Raw genomic sequence first — 19876 nt, 5'->3', positions numbered from 1 at the left:
TGCCCGCCGCCGCCAGGGCCCCCGCTGCCGCCCGGGCCCCGGCCGCCTCCCGCGCCCCCGCCGCCCCCGCCCGCGTGTGCGCCCCAGCCGGGACGCCGCCCCCGGCCGGGTCTCCACTTCTCGGCCGCACCTCCCATGACAGCGCCCGCGCGAAGATGGCTGCGAAGGGCGCGCACGGCTCCCACCTGAAGATGGAGAGCGAGCTGGAGCGCTGCCGCGCGGAGGGCCACTGGGACCGCATGCCCGAGCTGGTCCGGCAGCTGCAGACGCTGGTCATGCCCGGCGGCGGAGGCAACCGGCGAACCAGCCCGAGCGCCGTGTTCACCTCTCTGGACACCGGTGAGTGAGGGAAGTGCTGGCTTCCGAGCACCCGGCGCGCGAAACGCGCCTCCTCCTCCAGGAAGCGGGCCCCGACTGCCCCCCGGGCCGGCGACGGCCGCCTTCGGTATTACCCTTCCTGTAGTGCTGGTTGTACGAGCAACCAGGGTAATTAGGAAGGTTCTTATGCCCCAGGAGAAAAACCACATGCAGGTTTGGGCGCTTTGGGGGAGGAGAGAAACGGCTCTCGCTCCCTGCCCTTTGGGATCATGTGGGCAACTCGGTCTACTGTGAAATGGTGGTATCGGCACGAATCAGCCCAGGGCAAGGGCTGGACTCTTGCGCCATCCCTCCACCCCGCCCCCGGTTCCGCAACTCCACCAGGTGAAGGCTATTTGTCTCTGCTTGCCGTCCCCTCCTTCCCTCCGCCCCCGCCCCCGAGTCCAGTTGACAACGGTGCTCTGTCCACAGCAGACAGGGTTGCATTGGCGAGCGCGCGTTGGGGGGGGGGGGGGGGGGGAGGGGGGAAAGAGGCCTGGTAAGCCTCAGTTTCCTCATCTGTGGTCGGACTCGGGACCCATCTAGCCCTGGCACTCGGTGGCTTTGGCAGTAGGGCTGGTTTGGCTGGGCTGGGCTCTTATAACTGGGGCGGGAAAGCACCCTGATGTGGCAGTCTGGGAACACCCCGCCCCAGTCTCCAGCCTCAAATCCTGTTCCTGGTGCCCACAGCTCAGCCTGGAGAGCCTTCCCTGAGCCCTCTTTGTGCACCACCCCTTTAGAGCCTTGTGGAAGGAGGCAAGGAGTCAGTGAATGCAGATATGAAGAGGTTTAAAGACTGCCCAGCCTGTGGAATCATCATCATAATAATAGTAGTCATAGCTAACACTTACCCAGCACTCACTGTGTGCCAGGCATTGTCCTACTAAGCACTTCAGTCAACTCATTAATTCCTCCCAGCAACCCCATGAAGCAGGCACTCTTGTTTGCCCCACTTGCAAATAATGGAAACAGAGACCCTGAGAAGTTAAATAACTTGATCATCCAGTCAATAAGTGGTAGAAGCAGGATCTGAACCCAGGCTTCTGAGTATATCCTTTTAACCACTCGCACTGTTACCTCTTAATGATGTGTAGCACAAAATCCCAGCCTGAGGAGTTGCCTAAAGGGATGGCGGGGCAGAGAGGTGACCAGAGGGCAATCGTGTGGTAGATGGAGGAGCTCAGAGGAAAAGGAGTTGGGGAAGCGGCAGAATATGTGCTGGCCTCAGGCTGGTATTGGGAAGGGCAGAGTGTGTTTGCCCAATGGGGAGGGAGGATAGAAGGACACTGAGGGGGCTAGGGTGACAGAGACGGGCGGACAATCAGGTTGGGGCTTTGAGATCAGTCTGAGCATGGCAGTGAGGGGGAGTGGCCAGAGCTAAAGGGAGAAGCAGGTGAACCCTCCTCTCCCAGGGCAGAATAGAGAGATTGCAGGTGCTCCTTCTGTCCCCCGTGAGGGGCAATGTAGTGGGGTGGGGCTTCTGAGGGTGGGAATGGAAACAGACCCACACAAAGAGCACTGGGGCCTGGGTGAGTTATGGGAATCTGAGTAAGGTTGGCCCCACAGAGGAACATGCTGGGCCAAGACAGGAACCTGACCTCCTCAAATTCATATGGGTCTGTATTTCCTAAACTGCTTTTTAGAGGTCTCAAGGAGATTACAAAGTTAATTGGTATCCCAAGAAGAAAGAACTTAGGGAGCCCAAAAAGTAAAGAAACTGGACCTAATAGATTCAATAGTGGTAAGCAGACTTTTTTTTTTAAACTGTAGGACTTTTCAGAGCCTTTATGTTTATTTATTTATTTTTTTAAAGATTTTAGTTATTTATTTGAGAGAGAGAGAGAATGAGTGAGAGCATGAGTGGAAGAAGGGGCGAGGGAGAAGCAGACTCCCCGCCAAGCAGGGAGCCCGATTTGGGGCTTGATCCCAGGTCCCTGGGATCACAACACAAACTGAAGGCAGACACTTAACCGACTGAGCCACCCAGGCGCCCCTTCAGAGCCTTTAATATGTTCACTTGCCTATGATGTACAAGCCGAGGTTGGAGTATAAATAGCACATTTTTCAAACTTGCCTTGACCATATTCTATGAAGCATTATTGGGAAACACTGATATGATACAGTTTATAAATGGTATGGTATGGTTATAAAATGCTTTCCCTATTTTTTTTAAATTCTTGTAAACAACCTTATGGGGAGAGCAGGAGTTATTGTCTCCATTTTAGACATCAGGACACCAAGGCCCAAAGAGGTCGCATAATGTGTATGTGGCAAAGCCTGTATGCAAGCCTCAGTTCCTGCCACCAAGTCTACTACTAGGGAAGGTGGGGGCGGGGCATGAGGCCCCTGGCTTGGCTTCACTGTGGGGACTGCCTGGCACAAGGAGGGAGACTGAGGGGTGCAATGGGGTCTCTTCTGCCAACTTTTGAGTTTGGTTCTGCAAATGCTTTTTCTCCCACTGTTAAATCTGGATACACTGTCCCAACGCACACGCAGGCACACACACAGATGCACACGAGGAAGGAAAATAAATGACTCCCAAACCTATGCGTAGAGCATTTTTTGGATTGTCTGCTATTTTGATTCTCTCCTCAGGGTTCCTTGATCACCCGAGGGATTGAGGGCCTGTTTTTTTGGAGCAGTATAGCACTGACCCCCTTCAACCCAGGAGGGAGATTCTTATTGTACAACTTGGCCTATTAGACTCTTACAGTCAGTGTCCAGAAGCTTCAACAGTTACCTATGTGGGGAGAGGAGAGGGAACGTATTGAGAGGGGGAGCCAAACCCCAGTTGAACCCCATTTTACAAACTGAGGCCCTGAGCCCTGCTTGTATCTGCAGGGTTTCCTACAGAAACTAAAAACCACTCCCAGACCATCTATTTCAGTCCAGGGTGCAGGAGGGGAGGACCCTCTGGGGGGTCCTCTTTGGGGTCTGGTGAGAGTGAAGGGTCAGGAGATGCTCAGGCAGAGGGGCCCTTCCCCCCTCTTCTCTGGGGAGGCTGCTCCTGCCCAGGGGGAAGATAGTTGCCACTCTTTGTACATTTTCTCTCAAACGCATCCGGTTTAGATTTGGTCAGGATGGAGCAGGGGAACCCCAGAGTGTGGCTGGCTGTGATGGACTTGGTTCATGTAAAAACAAAGAACCCATCCAAGTGGTTAAAGAAAAAGAAATGAATACTATGAAAAATTTCCAAAACCTCAGAAAAGCAGAACAATGAATACCATGTATCCATTAACCAGCGTCAGTGGTTATGAACTCAAGAATGATCTTGTTTGAGCTACACCCCAACCTATCCCCGCCCCCCGCACTGAATACCGAAGTAGGTACTTATTAATAAGAACTCTTTTTTTCTTTCAGTTGCGAAGAGATTTTTTTTTTTTTTATTTGGGAGAAAGAGAGAGAGACAGAGAAACAGCATGAGAGGGGAGAGGGTCAGAGGGAGAAGCAGGCTCCCTGCTGAGCCGGGAGCCCCATGTGGGACTCGATCCCAGGACTCCGGGATCATGACCTGAGCCGAAGGCAGTTGCTTAACCAACTGAGCCCCCCGGGCGCCCGCGAAGAGATTTATTTACAGTAGTGTGTAAGCACATACATAAAGAAGTGGTGACCATCAGGAGCCAGTGCGGGATCTTTAAAAAAAAAGTCATTTTTCTTAATTAAGATCAGAGATCTGTTACATTAAAGGAATTTTAAAGAGAAATTAGGATTTCAGTAAGTCAGAATGTCATGGACAAGATGATTTTGTGTGAGATGGGATGATGGTTTAGGTAGTGGGCTGAAATTTCTTTCTCTCTCTCTCTCTTTTTTTTTTTTTTTTGCAGTTTTCTATTTTTATGTAATCCATTGTATAATCCTTTCTTTTTTGGCCAAATAAGATCTCTTTTGAAAAAACAAAACCATAATGCCATTATCACACACACCACCCCCCCAATTTTAATGATTTAATTTTACAGTTCATTTGCTACAATTGGGAATCCTACACATTGCATTTGCCTGGTAGTTTGGGTGTCTCTTTTCTCCCCCAGTATTTTTTTAATGAAAATTTCAAACATTCAGCAAAATTAAACTATACTTACTTTATCACATGTCTGCTCCTCTATTTATCCATCCATCTAGAGTCTCTTAATCTGTAGTCACCCCCATCTTTTTTTTTTTTAACTAAATGATTTTTTTTTTTTCCCTCAACTGGAGATTGTTCTGAGCATTTCTTCAGTTGGAGTTAGAGGGGGTGTATTCGAGGCAGGTGGCCTCTCACTAGTTTTGGCCTCTTCCTCCTCTCTCTGTGGTTAGAAGCTCCCAGCCCTCTGCGGTCCTGTGTGGTAAGCAGCTGCAGAGACCACTGTGTCCCCATTTGACTTTGTGGGGAAGGGCGTACCTGGCTGGCCCCAGGTTTCTGACTGCGGATTAGCAGGCTGTGGAGAGGGGGCTCCGCCCTGCAAATGTGGTTTCTGGGGAAGGGGCAGGTATCTTTGAAGTGGGTCCCTGTGACCTGGCACCCTGAGAGCAGATGGGAAGCTAGCTGCCAGAGGCCTTCAAAACCAGGTGGGTCGGGAGTCTGAGGGGACATTCAGTGGTGGCCTCCTCTGGGCCTCTGCCCAGGGCAGGGGGCTGGGCTGGGCTGCACGAATCCGTGCTCAGGCTTCCAGAATCTGTTTCACTGTCAGGAAAGTCTTCCTAATGCCTCTTGGGAGGGGAGAAGCTGGAACACTTTACCCAAATCAGGGTAGGGAGTAGGTTTCAGACAAGATGATAAAAAGCCATGTTTTACCTTCAGAGAAGGAAGAACAAGAAAGCCTCGAATCCATTTGGATTCTTATTGAACAACTGGAAATCTAGAACTTTTAATTCTAAAATAGTCTTCGGTCCCATAGATTGGCCAGTTGGGAATGGTGGGATGGCCAGAAGAAGGGGAAGGAAGGCAGAGTAGAGAGGGAAGTGATGTGGGCAAGGAAGAAAAGAAAGGCAGTTCAGTTCCCAACACCTACTGAATGTCTGCTAAACCAAACACAGACCCTGGGTCGGGGGTGAAGGGGCGGGGCGCAAAAAGGCTTGAGAAAGACCGGAAGTGTTAATTTATAGAACAGTCTGAAACTCACAGGTATGTGACAGTAGGAACAATTCTTATCCCTGCCCTTGGAATTGCTATTGGAATTCCTATTTGAGAGTCCTATTACTTGGAATTGCTATTACCCTTGAATGTATGGTTTATAGCCCTTAGACTTCTTTATTTCTAAACTACCAGAAGCTCGGCTCTGCATGGGATGCAGGGGAGACAGCCTGTCCGGTGGCTGTGTCGTGGAATGTGGTATTTTGTTGTTGTGGGCTGGGACCATAGCAATATTGCATATCTTTATTACCGTCTATAAAATGGGAGTAATATCTACCTTTTAGGGCCGTGCAGATTAAAGAATACTGTATAATAAAGTACTTGGCACTCAGTAGGCCCTCAGCAAATATTGACCCCTCTTTTGCAGTAAAAGGGGTCCGGGCAGTGCTTCTCAAGCGATATGTGGTGAGGGATGACTTTCATGTTTTGTTGTGTTTTTTTAAATTCCCAATTTGTTGGGCTCTGATACTTTTGTAAGATACACAAACTGCGGCCTCTCAGCTTTTTTTTTTTATTATTCAGGTCAGCAGATTCAAAATTATTTTGTCACATTATTATCAATTGGGTGACAGACACAGACCCACCACAGTCCACCGACCACACTTTGAGCAGCTCGTGTTCAGAGGACACGCCCCTTCTTTTGAGGAGAGGTGTGTGCCCTGGGGAATATTTCCAGATTCAGGGTTGCTGGGAAGGAAGCTGGTTTCTCTGGGCTTGAAAGGAACAACAGAGCAGTTGGGTGGGCCCAGTAGGGAGCTGCAGGTGAGCGAGGAACCAGCCCAGGAGGGACTATGGAGGGAGGGCCTCAGTTCCCTCAGAAGGAGCAGGTTCCTAACTCTACCTCTGGTTGAACAGGTGCAAACCCGGTTGGAGAGGGAGAGCCACTTGCCCTGTGGCCCACAGCTCGGGAATGCTGCTCAGGCCCCCAGCACTCAGCAGCCCAGCCCTCCTCCTAGCTGACATTTGGAAATGGAGAAGATTGCTTTTCATTCTTGTGTTGACTTGGATTTTATTTTTGACTAGATGATATATTCCCATGGGTCAGCCTTCCATAGGGACCCAAAAGTAAAGAGGGAAAAGCCTCCCTCCGTCTCTGCCACCTTCCCCGTAAGCCAGAAAGGACATCGGATATGTATGGATCCTGTCACGTGTTTATACATAAACACACGTTTTGTGTCCACTGTGTGCACTCTGCTTTCTTACTGACTTGTCTTGGAGTTCATTCTTTAACAGCACAGACAGGGCTTCTCGTTCCTTTCTGTGGCAGCGCTATCCCTTTTTATGGAAGTGCTATGCTTTATTTAATCAGCCTCCTGTTGATGGACATAAAAGTTGTCTCTAATTTTCTGCTATTATAAAAAACGCTGCAGGAGTGACCTTACACACACATGCCAAGACCTCTGTAGCAGTGGGATTGCGGAGTCGATGGGGTGCACAAACATAATTTTTATATACGTCATCAAATCGCCCTTTCTAGAGGTGCCACCAACTTCTGCTCCACCAGTGAGGGATGATAGCTTGGACAAAGTACTTTTTTGGCCATTTCCTCCAAATGTTAATTTTCAAAATTATGAGGGAGACTGCAAAGGATTACCGACAGGCTGTGGCATCCTCAGAGGGAAAACCTCCAGGGACTGTTCTCTGGGATCTGAGCTTTCGGGCTGTTCTCTGCGGGGAATCTCCTCTCTGGGGAGAGACTCTTCAGAGGCCTGCAATTTGGGGTCCATGGCTTTGAGTTGTGAGCAAACTGCAGTGGTCCTGAGAGCAAGGAGTGAGTGGCATTCCTGGGTGGGTCTAAGAATGCCATCCTGGCAAGTAGAAAGAGCTCTGTGAAGGCTGGGGACCAAGCAGACCTTCCCGGAGGCATTTTGGGTTGGCACGTGACTCCCTGAGCCTCTTGGCTTCCTCACCCAGGCGTGAAGAGGATCCAGTTCACTTGGCAGCTATTTGTTGGGCACTTCTGTTGAGTGGTGGGCCTGGTCCTCACCCTGGTTGCAGGGGAGGGGCAGCAAACCAGTCACACTGAGCACAGCCACCCAGGTGTGGTTGTGAAACCACACTCGACCTCAAAGCCCTGGGGATCCCACCCATTCCCCTGTCACCTCTGCTGTAGGTAGCAGGAATGTGGTGGTCCCAAGCCTGGAGTTTTTGGTGCTGTGTGGGGAAGGGTGGGGAGGTGGCAAATAGAACCAAACAGTACAAACTCCCTTTCCAAGCGGTGAGGTCTGGAGATGGGCTGACATATGTGTGAGAACTCCAGAGAGTGCCAGGACTAGGCATGTCCAAGGCTTTGCCCTGCTACACCACTACATCTGCTTCCCCTACGTTGCTAAGTTAGCCCTGGTTATGTTAAAATATCGTAAAAATGGAGAAAACCAACTATGGTTACACGGAAATTAGGAGCTCACGAAAATGCATTAAGCCATCTCCTATATTTTTCCTCTTGGGTTGTTTTGAGGGCGGAATTCCTTCTTGGTCTAAGAACTTATTACCCACAATGGGGCCTGGGTGTGACTTTGTCCCTCATTTTAAATTCTGAAATTCTGGGAATTTGTCCCAAGTCTGGGAACTTTGCCTCTCTAGCCACTAAACTGTAGAAAATAAACCCAAAGGGGCAATTTGTACTGTAAGCATGATAGAATGCCTGTGTTTTTTTTTTCTCTCAGGGCTGTTTAACTTTATGAAAACTGAGTCTTTATTTCTTTTCTCCGACTTGGGCTGCTCGTGTGCTGGGGCAGGGGTGGCTGGGTGGCTTCAGGGACGTGGGCTAGTTTCAGGGGATCTACCGTGTTCAGGGGATCCCTGCCCTGTTTTTCAGATGACTTTGGGAAGTTGCTCCTGGCCGAGGCCCTCCTGGAGCAGTGTTTGAAGGAGAACCACGCCAAGATAAAAGACTCCATCCCTTTGCCTGAGAAGAATGAGCCGAAGATGAATGAAGCCAGAAACCATCTGAGTAGTATCCTTAACCACGGGAGGCTGTCTGTAAGTGGTCAGCCCCCTCTGCTCCTCTCTCTCCTGCCTCCCATCTGCTGTCAAGCAGAGTCCCTGAGTCATCTGGTCATCTGAGCAGCAAGGCTCCCTTAGAGGTTGGCTTTGCACTGTTTAGGACAGTGGCCACCAGCCGCATGTGGTTCTCGAGCCCTTGAAATGGGGCCAGTCGAACCTGAGATGTGCTGTAAGTGTAAAACATACGTTGGAATCCGAAGACGTAGCACGAAATGAAGAATGTTAAAGATGATTAATTCTTTATATTGATTATGTGTTCAGATGATAATATTTTGGATAGACTAGGTTAAATAATATATCTTATTAACATTAATTTCAGCTATTTTTGCCTTTTTATTTTATTTTTTAAAAATATTTCTTTTATTGGGGTGCCTGGGTGGCTCAGTCGTTAAGCGTCTGCCTTCAGCTCAGGTCATGATCCCAGGGTCCTGGGATTGAGCCCCATATTGGGCTCCCTGCTCAGTGGGAAGCCTGCTTCTCCCTCTCCCACTCCCCCTGCTTGTGTTCCCTCTCTCGCTGTCTCTCTGTCTGTCAGATAAATAAATAAAATCTTTTAAAAAAAAAATTCTTTTATTTATTTTTTTAAAGATTTTATTTATTTGAGAGAGAGTGAGAGAGAGAGCACAATCGGGGGGAGGGGCAGAGGGAGAGGGAGAAGCAGACTCCCCGCTGAGCAGGGAGCCCAACGTGGGGCTTGATCCCAGGACTCCAGTATCATGACCTGAGCCAAAGGCAGTTGCTTAACTGACTGAGCCACCCAGGCGCCCTATTTTTGCCTTTTTTAATGTGACTAGAAAAATTTAAATTATACATGTGGTTTAAGTTATAGTTCTATTAGACAGCATTTGGTTGACCTAGTATGCGCCTGGTCCTTTGGGCTCTTTGGGGGTCCCAGGGCAATAAGACCTCAGTGAGCCCATTATCCGGTTGGAAACAGGGAAATGTGAAGTTGGCTAGCAACAGAAGAGCTCAGAACAGGGCAAGCCAGTTTAAGTCTGTGTGCATTTATTGAGCACCTACTGTATAAAAGGCACCAAGGGGAGGTATGGAGGGAAATATAGTCAGCTCTCTCCAGACCTTTGCTGCTTCAAGCATGGTCCACCCACCTGCAAGTATGGGTGTCATCAAGGGAATGCAAAATCTGGATCAGAATCTTCATGTTAACAAGCTCTCCCGGTGATTTCCTGTGTATATTCAAGTTTGAGATGGATCTGGATTACAGTGTATCCTGAGCTATAATAGAGGTATGGGTATGTCATTAGAGACCCAGAGAGGACATGATTTTTCAAAAGATGTTCCAAAGTAATGTATTTACTGACTTAAACATTTATGGTGGGACGCCTGGGTGGCTCAGTCAGTTAAGCATCTTCCTTTGGCTCAGGTCCTGATCCCAGGGTCCTGGGATCGAGTTCCATATCGGGCTCCTTGCTCAGCGGGAAGTCTGCTTCTCCCTCTCCCTCTGCCTGCTGCTCCCCCTGCTTGTGCTCTCTCTCTGTCTCTCTGACAAGTAACTAAATAAAATCTTTTTAAAAAAAAAAAAGCATTTATGGTGACAGAGTGCACAAGGCATTATACTCCGAGGACACTAAAAATGAATCCAGCATGGACCCTGCCCTCAGGGAGATTGCAGGTTTACTGGGAAAATAAGTCCTCCTGGCAAATTGTCCTAGGTGGACTATGACACGTGCCACAGGAGTATTGTACATGAAGAGGCAAGTTCAAGGGGGATACTGCCTGGGGTGAGGTGGGGAGTCAACCCAGGGTGATGGTAGTACTAGAATTGGACTCTTTGCGGGGGGTGGGGTGGCTAGACCTTGAAGGTGGGGGGAGGGTATTAACATACAGAGATAGGATAGGGCATTCCAAGAAGGAAGCAATATATCATTTAATGATTCCTCTTATAAGATTTTCATTAAAGTACGTCAATCAGCAGGAACGAAAGGAATGGTGAGAAATTAGGTTATAGAGGTACTTTGGGGCCAGTGAGCGGGGACTGAAATACCAGACCAAGAAGTGTGGGGCTTTTCCTGTGGGGGAAGTGTACTGGGAGTTTAAGGATATTGCCTTCAGACTCCTCAGCAGGGATTATTGTAGCTCTGGGAGGTTTTGTATTACATTAAATAAACTAGCTGTTTGACCTGGAGCATGTCCCCTGACCTCTTGGGCCCTCCAGTTCCTCATCTGCCAATCAAAAGGGCTGGACTTGATTAATGGGTCCCAAGCTTCCCCTCCCCCTACAAAACCCCTTTTAACTTTGTTTCTTTTCCAGACTCCATTAACTATTTAAAAATTGCTTTTACAGTAAGATGACTCAGGCTTATTGTTAACAAGTCATTAAATAAACGAGCAGTTTGACTAATAAATAAAAGTTCTTGTTTACCACCCCCATGCCCAACCCCATCCCCAGAGTTGAGCGCTGGTCACCATTTGGTGTGTGTCCTATGCGCCTTTCTCTGTGCATTAACGAACACGCATACACACATATTGGGCTTTCTTTTCTTACTAGAGTCATAGGATCCATATTTGACAAGAACTTTCACTTGGAGCTTTCCCCATGCCAATACTTCATTCTTTGGATTGGCTGAATAGCATCCACATGTATTATCAGGAAAATCATTTGTATGCCAAATCACATTTCTGGAGAACAAATTTTACTGTGCTTTATTAATCAAAGACATACACAGGCACCAATAGCACTCAGATAGTCACGGTTATCCAGGCCAAAGCCAAAAACTTGATGTTGATTAGGCACAATAAAATATTAAAAGTAGTTTGTGCGATTCTCTGTTTTAGCCTGAAGGCCAGGGTGTGGCTGGGGGGACAGTCTTTCCTGGCAGCAGATGAAGCCCCAGCTGGAGTGCTGAGTGTCCTGAGTAGCTCTGATGAGATGGGGGGAGAGGTGCGCAAGGTGCATTAAATAAACTAGCTGTTTGACCTGGAGCATGTCCCCTGATATCTTGGGCCCTCCAGTTCCTCATCTGCCAGTCAAAAGGGCTGGACTTGATTAATGGGTCCCAAGCTTCCTAGAAGCCTCCCTGCGTACCAGGGACTCCTGCTGCTGCTGAACTCCTATAATGCGTCTGCCAAGTGGACCCATTCAGGGAAGCTCTTTAAGTAGTGTAAATTTAGCATATGAAGCACTCACATTGTCCTTAATTTTTCCCCAGCTTGGTGGAAGCTCTGTTGTGAGCTGCCATTGGTCCAGCAGGAACCACCACGAGCTACACCCTGTCATCACACCCTGAAGTGTGTCCTTCTGAGCTCAGCTGCCCTTCTCCACATTTACAGTGGGGCAGGATAATAATGTCAATGACTCATGCCCTGTATTTATCTAACTCCTTTCTAAAGAAAAGTTCAAAGCTCTTTTCTGGACTTGCATTACTCTGATGCTCTTGGCATTGCCGTGATGGGAGGTGAGGGGTGGGTATCACTGTCTCGCCCTCACCAATGGTGAAAATGAGCCCGAGCAGTGAGAAAATGGGCCTGTGGCTTGAAACCAATATGGGGAACAGCAGAATCTTTGCCCAGCTACGGAAGACCATGGGCCACAAGGTTCTGGGAATGCATAATTTGTGGCCCTGGTGGAGGGAGTAGGTGGTCTATTTGGGGACACTAGCAAATGCACTTGAAAAATTCAGCCTTGGAGAGTTAACCAATAGTCGGAGCAGGTCAGGCCTACAGAGGCTGAGTGGGTCCACTTGGCAGATGCATTATAGGAGTTCAGCAGCAGAAGGAGTCCCCTGGTACTCAGGGAGGCTTCTAGGAAGTGGTGGGCCTGAGCAAGCTCCCAAAGGATGGAAGAGGCTCTGGATAGACCTAGGGGAAGGGGGAGACTGTTCCAGACAGGGAGCTATGTGAGCAAAGGCAAGGGAAAAATGTATATTTACAATGACTAAAACACCAGTGCAAAGGAGAATTTGGCTTTGGTGTGTTCCATATCTCTTGGTTGGCTTCTGAGAGGGCAGTAGGTAGTTGGGAGTAGTGGAGGCTTTCCCTGGGACTACAGGTCCCCCAAACTCCAATCTCCCCAAAGGGAAAAAGGGGTGGCACCTTCCTACTGGTGACAGAGGCTTGGGTTGGGGGCCAGCCTGCATCTCCAAGAAGCTTTGTGGACAGAACTGCTGGTGGGTGATGGGGGCCCTGCCCAGAGCCCAGCCCAAAGGGGTGATGGGCCAGCTGAGCACAGAGATAGAGGCAGAAGGCTAGAGAAGTGGTCACGGCAAGTGGGAGATCTTGGAGCAAGGCTGGATGCATGTCCAGGGGCAGGACTTTGGGACAGGGCCCAAGGGAGGCCCCAAGAGTCTTTGTATGGGGTGAAGATTGGGGCATAAGCGGCAGTGGAGAAAGAGAGGGAAGAAAACAGGTTTGAATTCAGGCACTTAATTCTGCGCTTGAGATGAGGACAGTGGCCCAGCAGGCCTTGGCTCTCCTGCCATCCTGTCCCTCTGCTGATGGGGCCATTCTCCCCACACAGGTCCTGCTGTTGCGGCTGGGGCTTCAGCTGCTGGCCCCTTACTGCATGGACTCTTTTCACGGCCTTTCACCTCACTGTATATTTGTACAGCTATGCACGTAAAGAGAAACTCCCAGTTATGTGAGCTTCAGGCCCCACAACATTTGGCTGGGTCCCTGACCCCCGACTCGTGTTGAGAACCAATGCCTGAGTTCCTGAGCACCAGACTGGGGCCGACGCCTCTGGGGCTTCAGGAGAGAGAACACCGAGCCCAGTCTGCAAGCTGCCTGGAGTCTGGTTGGGGATATAAGACACACACACACACACACACACACACACACACACACACACACCGATTAGGCACTCACATAAGAAGTTCAGTGAGAGCCGTAGTGTAGGCCACAGACTGCAGGTGTGGAGAGCAGGGAGATGTCACACGTGCTTGAGGGCCAGGGAGGGCTTCCCGGAGGGGGGGCTCTGGCAAGTCGGCATGGCTCCATGGGAGGAGGCGGGTGTTCCTCCCAGGTTATGGGGTGGGGGTGGGGCAGGGGCTTCCAGGCAGGAGCCTGCTAATGGGTTTGTTGTCCTTGCAGCCACAGTACCTGTGTGAGGCCATGCTGATCCAGGGCAAGCTGCACTACGTGGAGGGCTCGTACCGAGATGCCATCAGCATGTATGCGCGGGCCGGGATTGATGACATGTCCATGGACAACAAGCCACTGTATCAGATGCGGCTGCTGGCAGAGGCCTTTGTCATCAAAGGTAGGAGTGGGCCCGGCTGGGGCCCCGGAGAGCGCCAGCCCTGGCTCCCCACCACCACGTTGAGCTCCTGGCACTCTGACCCCCTGTGCCAGGAGCAGGTAGCAGCCGTAGGGGCGTAGACGCCATGTTGGCAGTTGGCCTGCAGGGCTGGTGTCCAGGATCCGTAACCCCTAGTAGCACTCGGGCGCTGACCCACCGGGTGGACCCAGCGGCGACCAGGCACGCCAGTGCACGCCGGCCGACGGCAGCCACCAGGCCAGATGACAGAGGACTCAGGTTCTCACCTTGGCTCTGTCAAGAACCAGTCACCCAACTGCACATCCTTGGGCAAGTTACTGCTTTGCCTTTCCTGGCCTCAGTTGCCTTATGTGTGAAACAGAGTTGTAATACCTGCCCTCACAGGGTTACCACAACCAAGAGGCTGGGTCACAAGGTTGAGAAAGACTTAAACAGTGGGCCATCCCATTGTCCAGGCTGGTGCCGGTGACTGACATTGGCTGCCTGTCGGGTGCTTGATGGTATAGAGCAGCCTGTCCCTCCTCAGGTATTTGTGGGCACCTGTGGGTGGCTTCCAGGGATGGGCAGGTCAGAACCAGTTCCCAGAGTGAGGGGTGTTCTGGTGAGGCCCGAGGCACACAGGGTCGGTGATGCAAAAATTTCATAACGGGGCTGTGGGTGGTGGCTCACTTGGGACACTATTTAGTGCCATTGAACTGACCCCGAAGGGGTTATATGTTAGTAAAACCCTGACCCCAGACCTTGTGCTTCAGGCTCCTCCTTCCCCAGACCGATGCCCTAAGGGCTGGCCCTTGGTGGCAGTAAGATGTCCCAGGAGCCCCTCTGTCTAGATTGTTGTCAGGAGTCTTAGATGTTTGGTCATTTCCTTATTTCAGCACCACCCAGTCCCCAGAGAAAAGTCTAGACATGCTTACGGCCATAGGGTGTCTGAGATGGTAGAGTGTTTGTCACCTTCTCTGTTACAGGTAGGGACATTCTCTCCATCTTACACGTGGGGAAACTGAGGCCTAGAGAGGATACATACCTTGTCCAGAGTTGCCCAGAGATTTGGGGTGGAACCAGGATTGGAACCTCCCCTCTGTCTCCTTAGGATCTCAGGGGATTGACTGACATCTGTGCAGGGCACGGCCTCCTTTGACCCTGGCTCTTGCTTGAGGGCTGTGTGTCCACCCCTGGGTCCCATTCCCTTTGGAGAGACTGTTCACCTCATCCCAGGAAGTCTGCCGAGATTGTCACCCTGGACAGACGCAGCACCAGCATGTGGGAGGGCAGGTGGCCATGTGGGATGATCCAGTATGTGGGTTCTTCTCCCTTTGCTCTCTCATCCCTTTTTCTGTGCCCCAGCATAGGCCAGTCATGGGGCTGTGCTTCATTTAGCATTTGGGTCTTTTGGGCCTCTTGAAAAACCACTCTGCCATGGACTCCCCAAACCTAACACCCTTCTGTGGGGCCCTTTCCAGCACTTTTTCCTGTAGACTTGGCTCTACCTACTGCTCCCTGTTTCCTGCTCTCTACTCTTTCCAGCACGCCTCCAGCTTCTTGGGGGAACACAGTCCTGGTGGTCAGAGGTCCTGCAGGGGAGGTAAGGAGCCAAGAGCCACCGGTGTGGGCTGCTTGGTCATGGCCTGTGCTAGCTCCCCGCCTCTCACTGACTGCTCGTGGCCCCCCACTTGCCTGCCTCCTCTCTGCTTGTCCTCCCTGTCCTGTTGCAGTGACTGCGCCCTGCCGCTTGGCATGCTGAGTTTTACCTGACCCTGTGTGTGCTTGCGATCGTGCATGTGGCCTCCAGGGTGTGCATGATGTTGATTTTCCTGGGTTTGGGGGGACCTAGTGGGTTTTCCCATGCAGAGAGTAGGGGATGGGGATGGCGGGTCATGGGGTTGTCTTAATCTGCTGGGCTGCCATAACAAAATACCACAGACAGGCTGGCTGCAAGAGCGGAGATTTATTTCTCAGAGTTCTGGAGGCTGGGAAGTCCAAGATCAAGGTCCCAGCAGGTTCAGGGAGGGCTCTCTGCGTGGGCTGCACATGGCCACCTTCTCGCTGTGCCCTCACATGGCCCTTCCTCCATCTCTCTCTGTCCTCTTCTTATAAAGCCACTAATCCCTTCACCCTCATGACCTCATCTAACCCTGATTACCTCCGGAAGGCACTGCCTCCAGACACCGTCACATTGGGGGTTAGGGCTTCGTATGACGTGTGAGCTTGGGGGGGGAGATGCAAACATTCAGTCCATCGAGAGGATGGTGGTGGCAGGAGGCCGCAGAGTTCACAGAATAATAATAGTTACGAATAATCCCTCACTCCATGCCAGGTACGCCCTGTCCTCACTGAATCCAGCCAGTAACCCTGAGTAGGTGTTCTTTTCATTCCCTTGTTACAGACAAGGAGTTACGGTTGATGAGGTGAAGGGACTCATGGATTTCACTGGAAATGGCAGAGCTGGGATTTGAACCTGGGCAGCCAGAACTCGTAGATACCCCCTGGGAAGGCTGCTCAGAATCCTGGACTGAGGGCGCTCATAAAAGCAGTCTAGGCCAATCTCTCCTGTTACAGACGTGGAAGCCGAGGCTGATGGAAGTGGAGCGACTTAACCGAGGACAGCAGTTGGCTTGTGTTTGAACTAGAATGCTCCACCGGAGGCAGCCTCGCAGCTTCAGGCTCTGTCCATCTCCAGGCGGCCGCCCCCAGGAGCCTGCTGGGCCAAGCCATTACACCACGGCTCCTTTACCATTTTGTGCTGGGTTCTGCTTCATGGCTCCACCTTGGTACCATCCAGTGGGGCAGAGGGTTTTCTGGGCACACCTGGCTGGAGGAGGGAGGATGGGGCCATGTGTCATGGGGGAGCCTGAGCAGGCCAGGCCCAGAGGCTCAGTGGGGCACGTGGATGGGTGTCTCCAGCATGGAGCTCCTGTTTGTTAAGGGAGTCAGGAGCAGGCTCGGGTCCCAAAAGACATAAAAATACACGCAACTCACCCACTTTCCCCTTCATGGCAGAAGGACCCGTGTCCTTCTGAGGCATCACTCATCACTCACAAGGACTAGGCCTTCCTCTGAAGTCGGGAGGACGTGGATTAGACCAGAAGATGCTTTCTGATTCCTAGGCAGGGCCCTAAGCACCAACGGAGGCACTTGAGAGAAGGGGCACTTGCAGCAGTCTTGAGTTTCTCTCGTCTGGAATGCAGAAATGGTACCTGCGTCAGTGTGTGGGGCTTCCACGACCCTCCAGCTTCCGTAAGGGGCTTCGTCCTCATCTCTACTCTATGAGGTGGGACGCAGTTGTTATTCCCACTGTATGGGTGAAGAAACTGAGGCTTGTCCAAGATCGTGCAGCCTGTAAGTAGCAGAGCTTAGATTGATGGCCGGGTGGTTGTCTCTTTCACGCTTGTGTCCTACCTGTGACACAGGAGCCCACCCGGGGAGCAGATTACAGTTACCCCTGAGACGGGTCCACGCAGACAAGGAGAGTACGGGTGGTGCAGGAGCCCCGACAGAGGAGAGGTTCCCGGCAGTTCCTGCAGAACCCAGCGGCCAGCCAGGAGGGACGATGCGTCTGGGCACTGTCCTTCTGTCCCTGAGGGTGGCCCACAAGGGGACCTACCTGGGCCTTGGTTAGATGGGGGGCTTCAGCATCTCCTGGCCTCCGTTAGCCCTGGGTTGACTAGGAGCCGCAGCCCCCGGTGAAGCCTTGTACCTCTGTCCCCTGGGTCTGCTTAGCGTGGAAGCAGCCCGGGGCAGTGGTGTTGCTGCGCGAGTTGGTCAGAAAACTTCCTTTTCGGGGCCGACATCAGTCACCGTGGACTGGAGTGGCAAGTCTGCTCTCCCACCCTGTTCCCCAGGCCCTGCAGCGGCCCCCTAGTGACTTCTGCCAGCCCCTATTTTATTTTTAAGATTTATTTATTTGAGAGAGAGAGAGAGAGCAAGAGTGAGCACGGGGTGGGGGGAGAGGCAGAGGGAGGGGGCGAGAGAAACTCCAGTAGACTCCGTGCTGAGCGCGCAGCCTGACTCGGGGCTCAGTCTCACGACCCTGACATCACGACCTGAGGCGAAACTGTGAGTGAGACGCTTAATCCACTGCGCCACCCAGGCACCCCGGTAGATACCTACTTTTCATGGTGTTGCCCCACCGCCATCTTGATTTGTTTGGGGGGAACATCTTCCATTTACTTTGTATTAAAAAACAATCAAGAATAATTTGGTTTCGAGGCCCTTCTCAGAAGATCTGTCTGCCACCCTTGTGAAGCCCTTGACAGAGCCTGCTTGTTTGATTCTGCATGCTCATGGCTGCCGGTCCTGTCTCCCCGCGGAACTGGAAGCCCTTGGGGGACAGGTGGTCCTTTCTTCTGCACCCCCAATCTTCTCTCCCTCTTCTCCCTTCCTGGAGCCATCCATGCTCCAGCTGAATGAGGTCTGCTCCTGGTGTCCAACGTGATCTACAGAGTTCTGCCCTTTTTCCTTTTCTTGAGCCTCCGCTCATGCCCAACAGGCCCCTTCTTTATTCACTGTGCACAGAGATAGCCCTAACACTCCCTGTAGGCACAGTCCAGGTGCCTCCTCTACCTGCAGGCTTCCCTCCACCAGCAGCCTATAGCATTCTCTTCCTCCTTCAAGCTCATTTGGACCTTGACCCAGTCTCCCCAGTTCGGTCAGTATGTTCCTCCTGCCAGGTGTCTGGCCTCTGGTCGTTGCACCCCTCACAGTCCCTGGCCCGTGTCTTCCTGGAGAAAGTAAAATTTGCCCCCAGTTGATTCAGCCTGCACCTACCAGGAATGCACAGATGAACAGTTAGGGTCCCTTCCCATGAGGGAGTGGCAGTCAGGTGAGCAAAGTCTGCTGCTGGTGTGATGTGGCTCTGGGAGAAGCAGCTGCTCTGGAGGAGGAGCTAAGCACGAGGTAGCTATGGCCAGACTGATGAGTCACAAGCTCTAACTGGTGCCACTCTTTCCTGTCCAGTCCCTGAACAGACCGGTCATGGTGTCAGTGGAGTCTACCATTAGGAAAAATCAGGAAATGGAAACACCCCAGGGGTGGCTAGTCTGTAGCTTATTTCTGTGACCTGCTGGGGTCAGGGCAGTGAACTTCCTGCTGGCCATGGTGCTCCAGCCATGGGGCTGCCCCCACTTCTGTTCTGTGGCATTTGCAAAGTCCCCTCTGGGGCTGCAGCTTCTTAGCAGCCCACTTCCAAAAGGGGGTAACATGTCTGGGATCGCCTTAAGAGTCAAGTGGTTGGAGGCCTTGTTTTCCAGGTTTGGGGTCAGTCTGGCTCTAATGTTCTCCAGAACAACCTAGTAATAAGCCTTTGGACATTTAGCATCAGATTATCTCCGTGGTTAAGAAACTAGTGCCAGAGGTTTTACTGACACAAAACCGTTGGCTGTAGATCCAGACCTAGAGGTTTCTGTCTCTGCAGCAGGCCTCAGAGCCCCTCTCAGCCCCCAGCCCTCAGTTTAGCGGGCTGGGCTGGGGGGTGCTCACACCTCTTGCCTGCAAGCTGCATTTGGCTCTCTAGTAGCATGGGGTCCTTGTGAGATCATGGGGGATCAGGCCTTTCCCAGGCCCCAGCCTTAGCTCTCGATAGGGTCTGGTCTTCCTGTTTCCTCTGGCACTACCTTCAGCAGGAGCAGAGAATTTCCAACCCTGGGGTGCCAGGGTAGCTCAGTCAGTTAAGTGTCCACTCTTATAACAGTCAGGTCTTGATCTCAGGGTTGTGAGTTCAAGCCCTGTGTTGGACTCCATGCTGAGCGTGGAGCCTACTTAAAAAAAAAAAAAAAAGGAATTTCCAACCCTGATTATCTGACTTGACCCTCAGCCAGCTCTGATTGTTGTCCACAAGCAAAACAGGCCCCTTAACAAAGCTGCATTGTCCAGAGGGATTGCCAGGAGTGAAGCTTGCCCTTTTTTTGGTAGGCTTTACTGTGGACCCTAAGAAGTATCCAGCATAGGCTAATATCCTGAAATGTTCTACCAGATGCCCTAAGCTCCAGTCTTCACCTCAAGACAAAATAGGCTGCATTTCAACAGGCACTGCTGCTGCTGTGTATCTAGAATTCCAGTTTCTTAGTTGAGAGATAGTAAATCCTCAGTCATATCTGACCTTAACTCAGCCAGTCTTGCACTTCAGCAATTATCCCCTCTGACATCATACTTCTGGGGATCAGTTTCCATATAAT

The 19876-nt window shown here is 51.3% G+C and overlaps 1 protein-coding gene and 1 long non-coding RNA gene across 3 annotated transcripts in view; one reads left to right on the top strand and one right to left on the bottom strand.

Annotated features, from left to right (window-relative positions):
* LOC123326018 overlaps nucleotides 1-253 on the bottom strand; it is a 25139-nt gene extending 24886 nt beyond the window's left edge. For both annotated transcript variants that reach the window (XR_006540823.1, XR_006540824.1), the window contains exon 1: nucleotides 186-253. This is a non-coding gene — a long non-coding RNA (uncharacterized LOC123326018). The remainder of the gene's footprint in view (nucleotides 1-185) is intronic.
* Nucleotides 33-19876, top strand: part of TTC7A (tetratricopeptide repeat domain 7A) — a 117498-nt gene continuing 97654 nt past the window's right edge. The window contains exons 1-3 of the mRNA XM_044918903.1: nucleotides 33-339; nucleotides 8286-8449; nucleotides 13520-13688. Of these exons, the coding sequence (XP_044774838.1) occupies nucleotides 156-339; nucleotides 8286-8449; nucleotides 13520-13688 (517 nt within the window). The 5' untranslated portion in view covers nucleotides 33-155. The remainder of the gene's footprint in view (nucleotides 340-8285; nucleotides 8450-13519; nucleotides 13689-19876) is intronic.

This window comes from Neomonachus schauinslandi, chromosome 10, assembly GCF_002201575.2.
Source record: "Neomonachus schauinslandi chromosome 10, ASM220157v2, whole genome shotgun sequence".
NCBI classification, from domain to species: Eukaryota; Metazoa; Chordata; class Mammalia; order Carnivora; family Phocidae; genus Neomonachus; species Neomonachus schauinslandi.
This window is presented reverse-complemented; position numbering and strand designations above follow the sequence as displayed.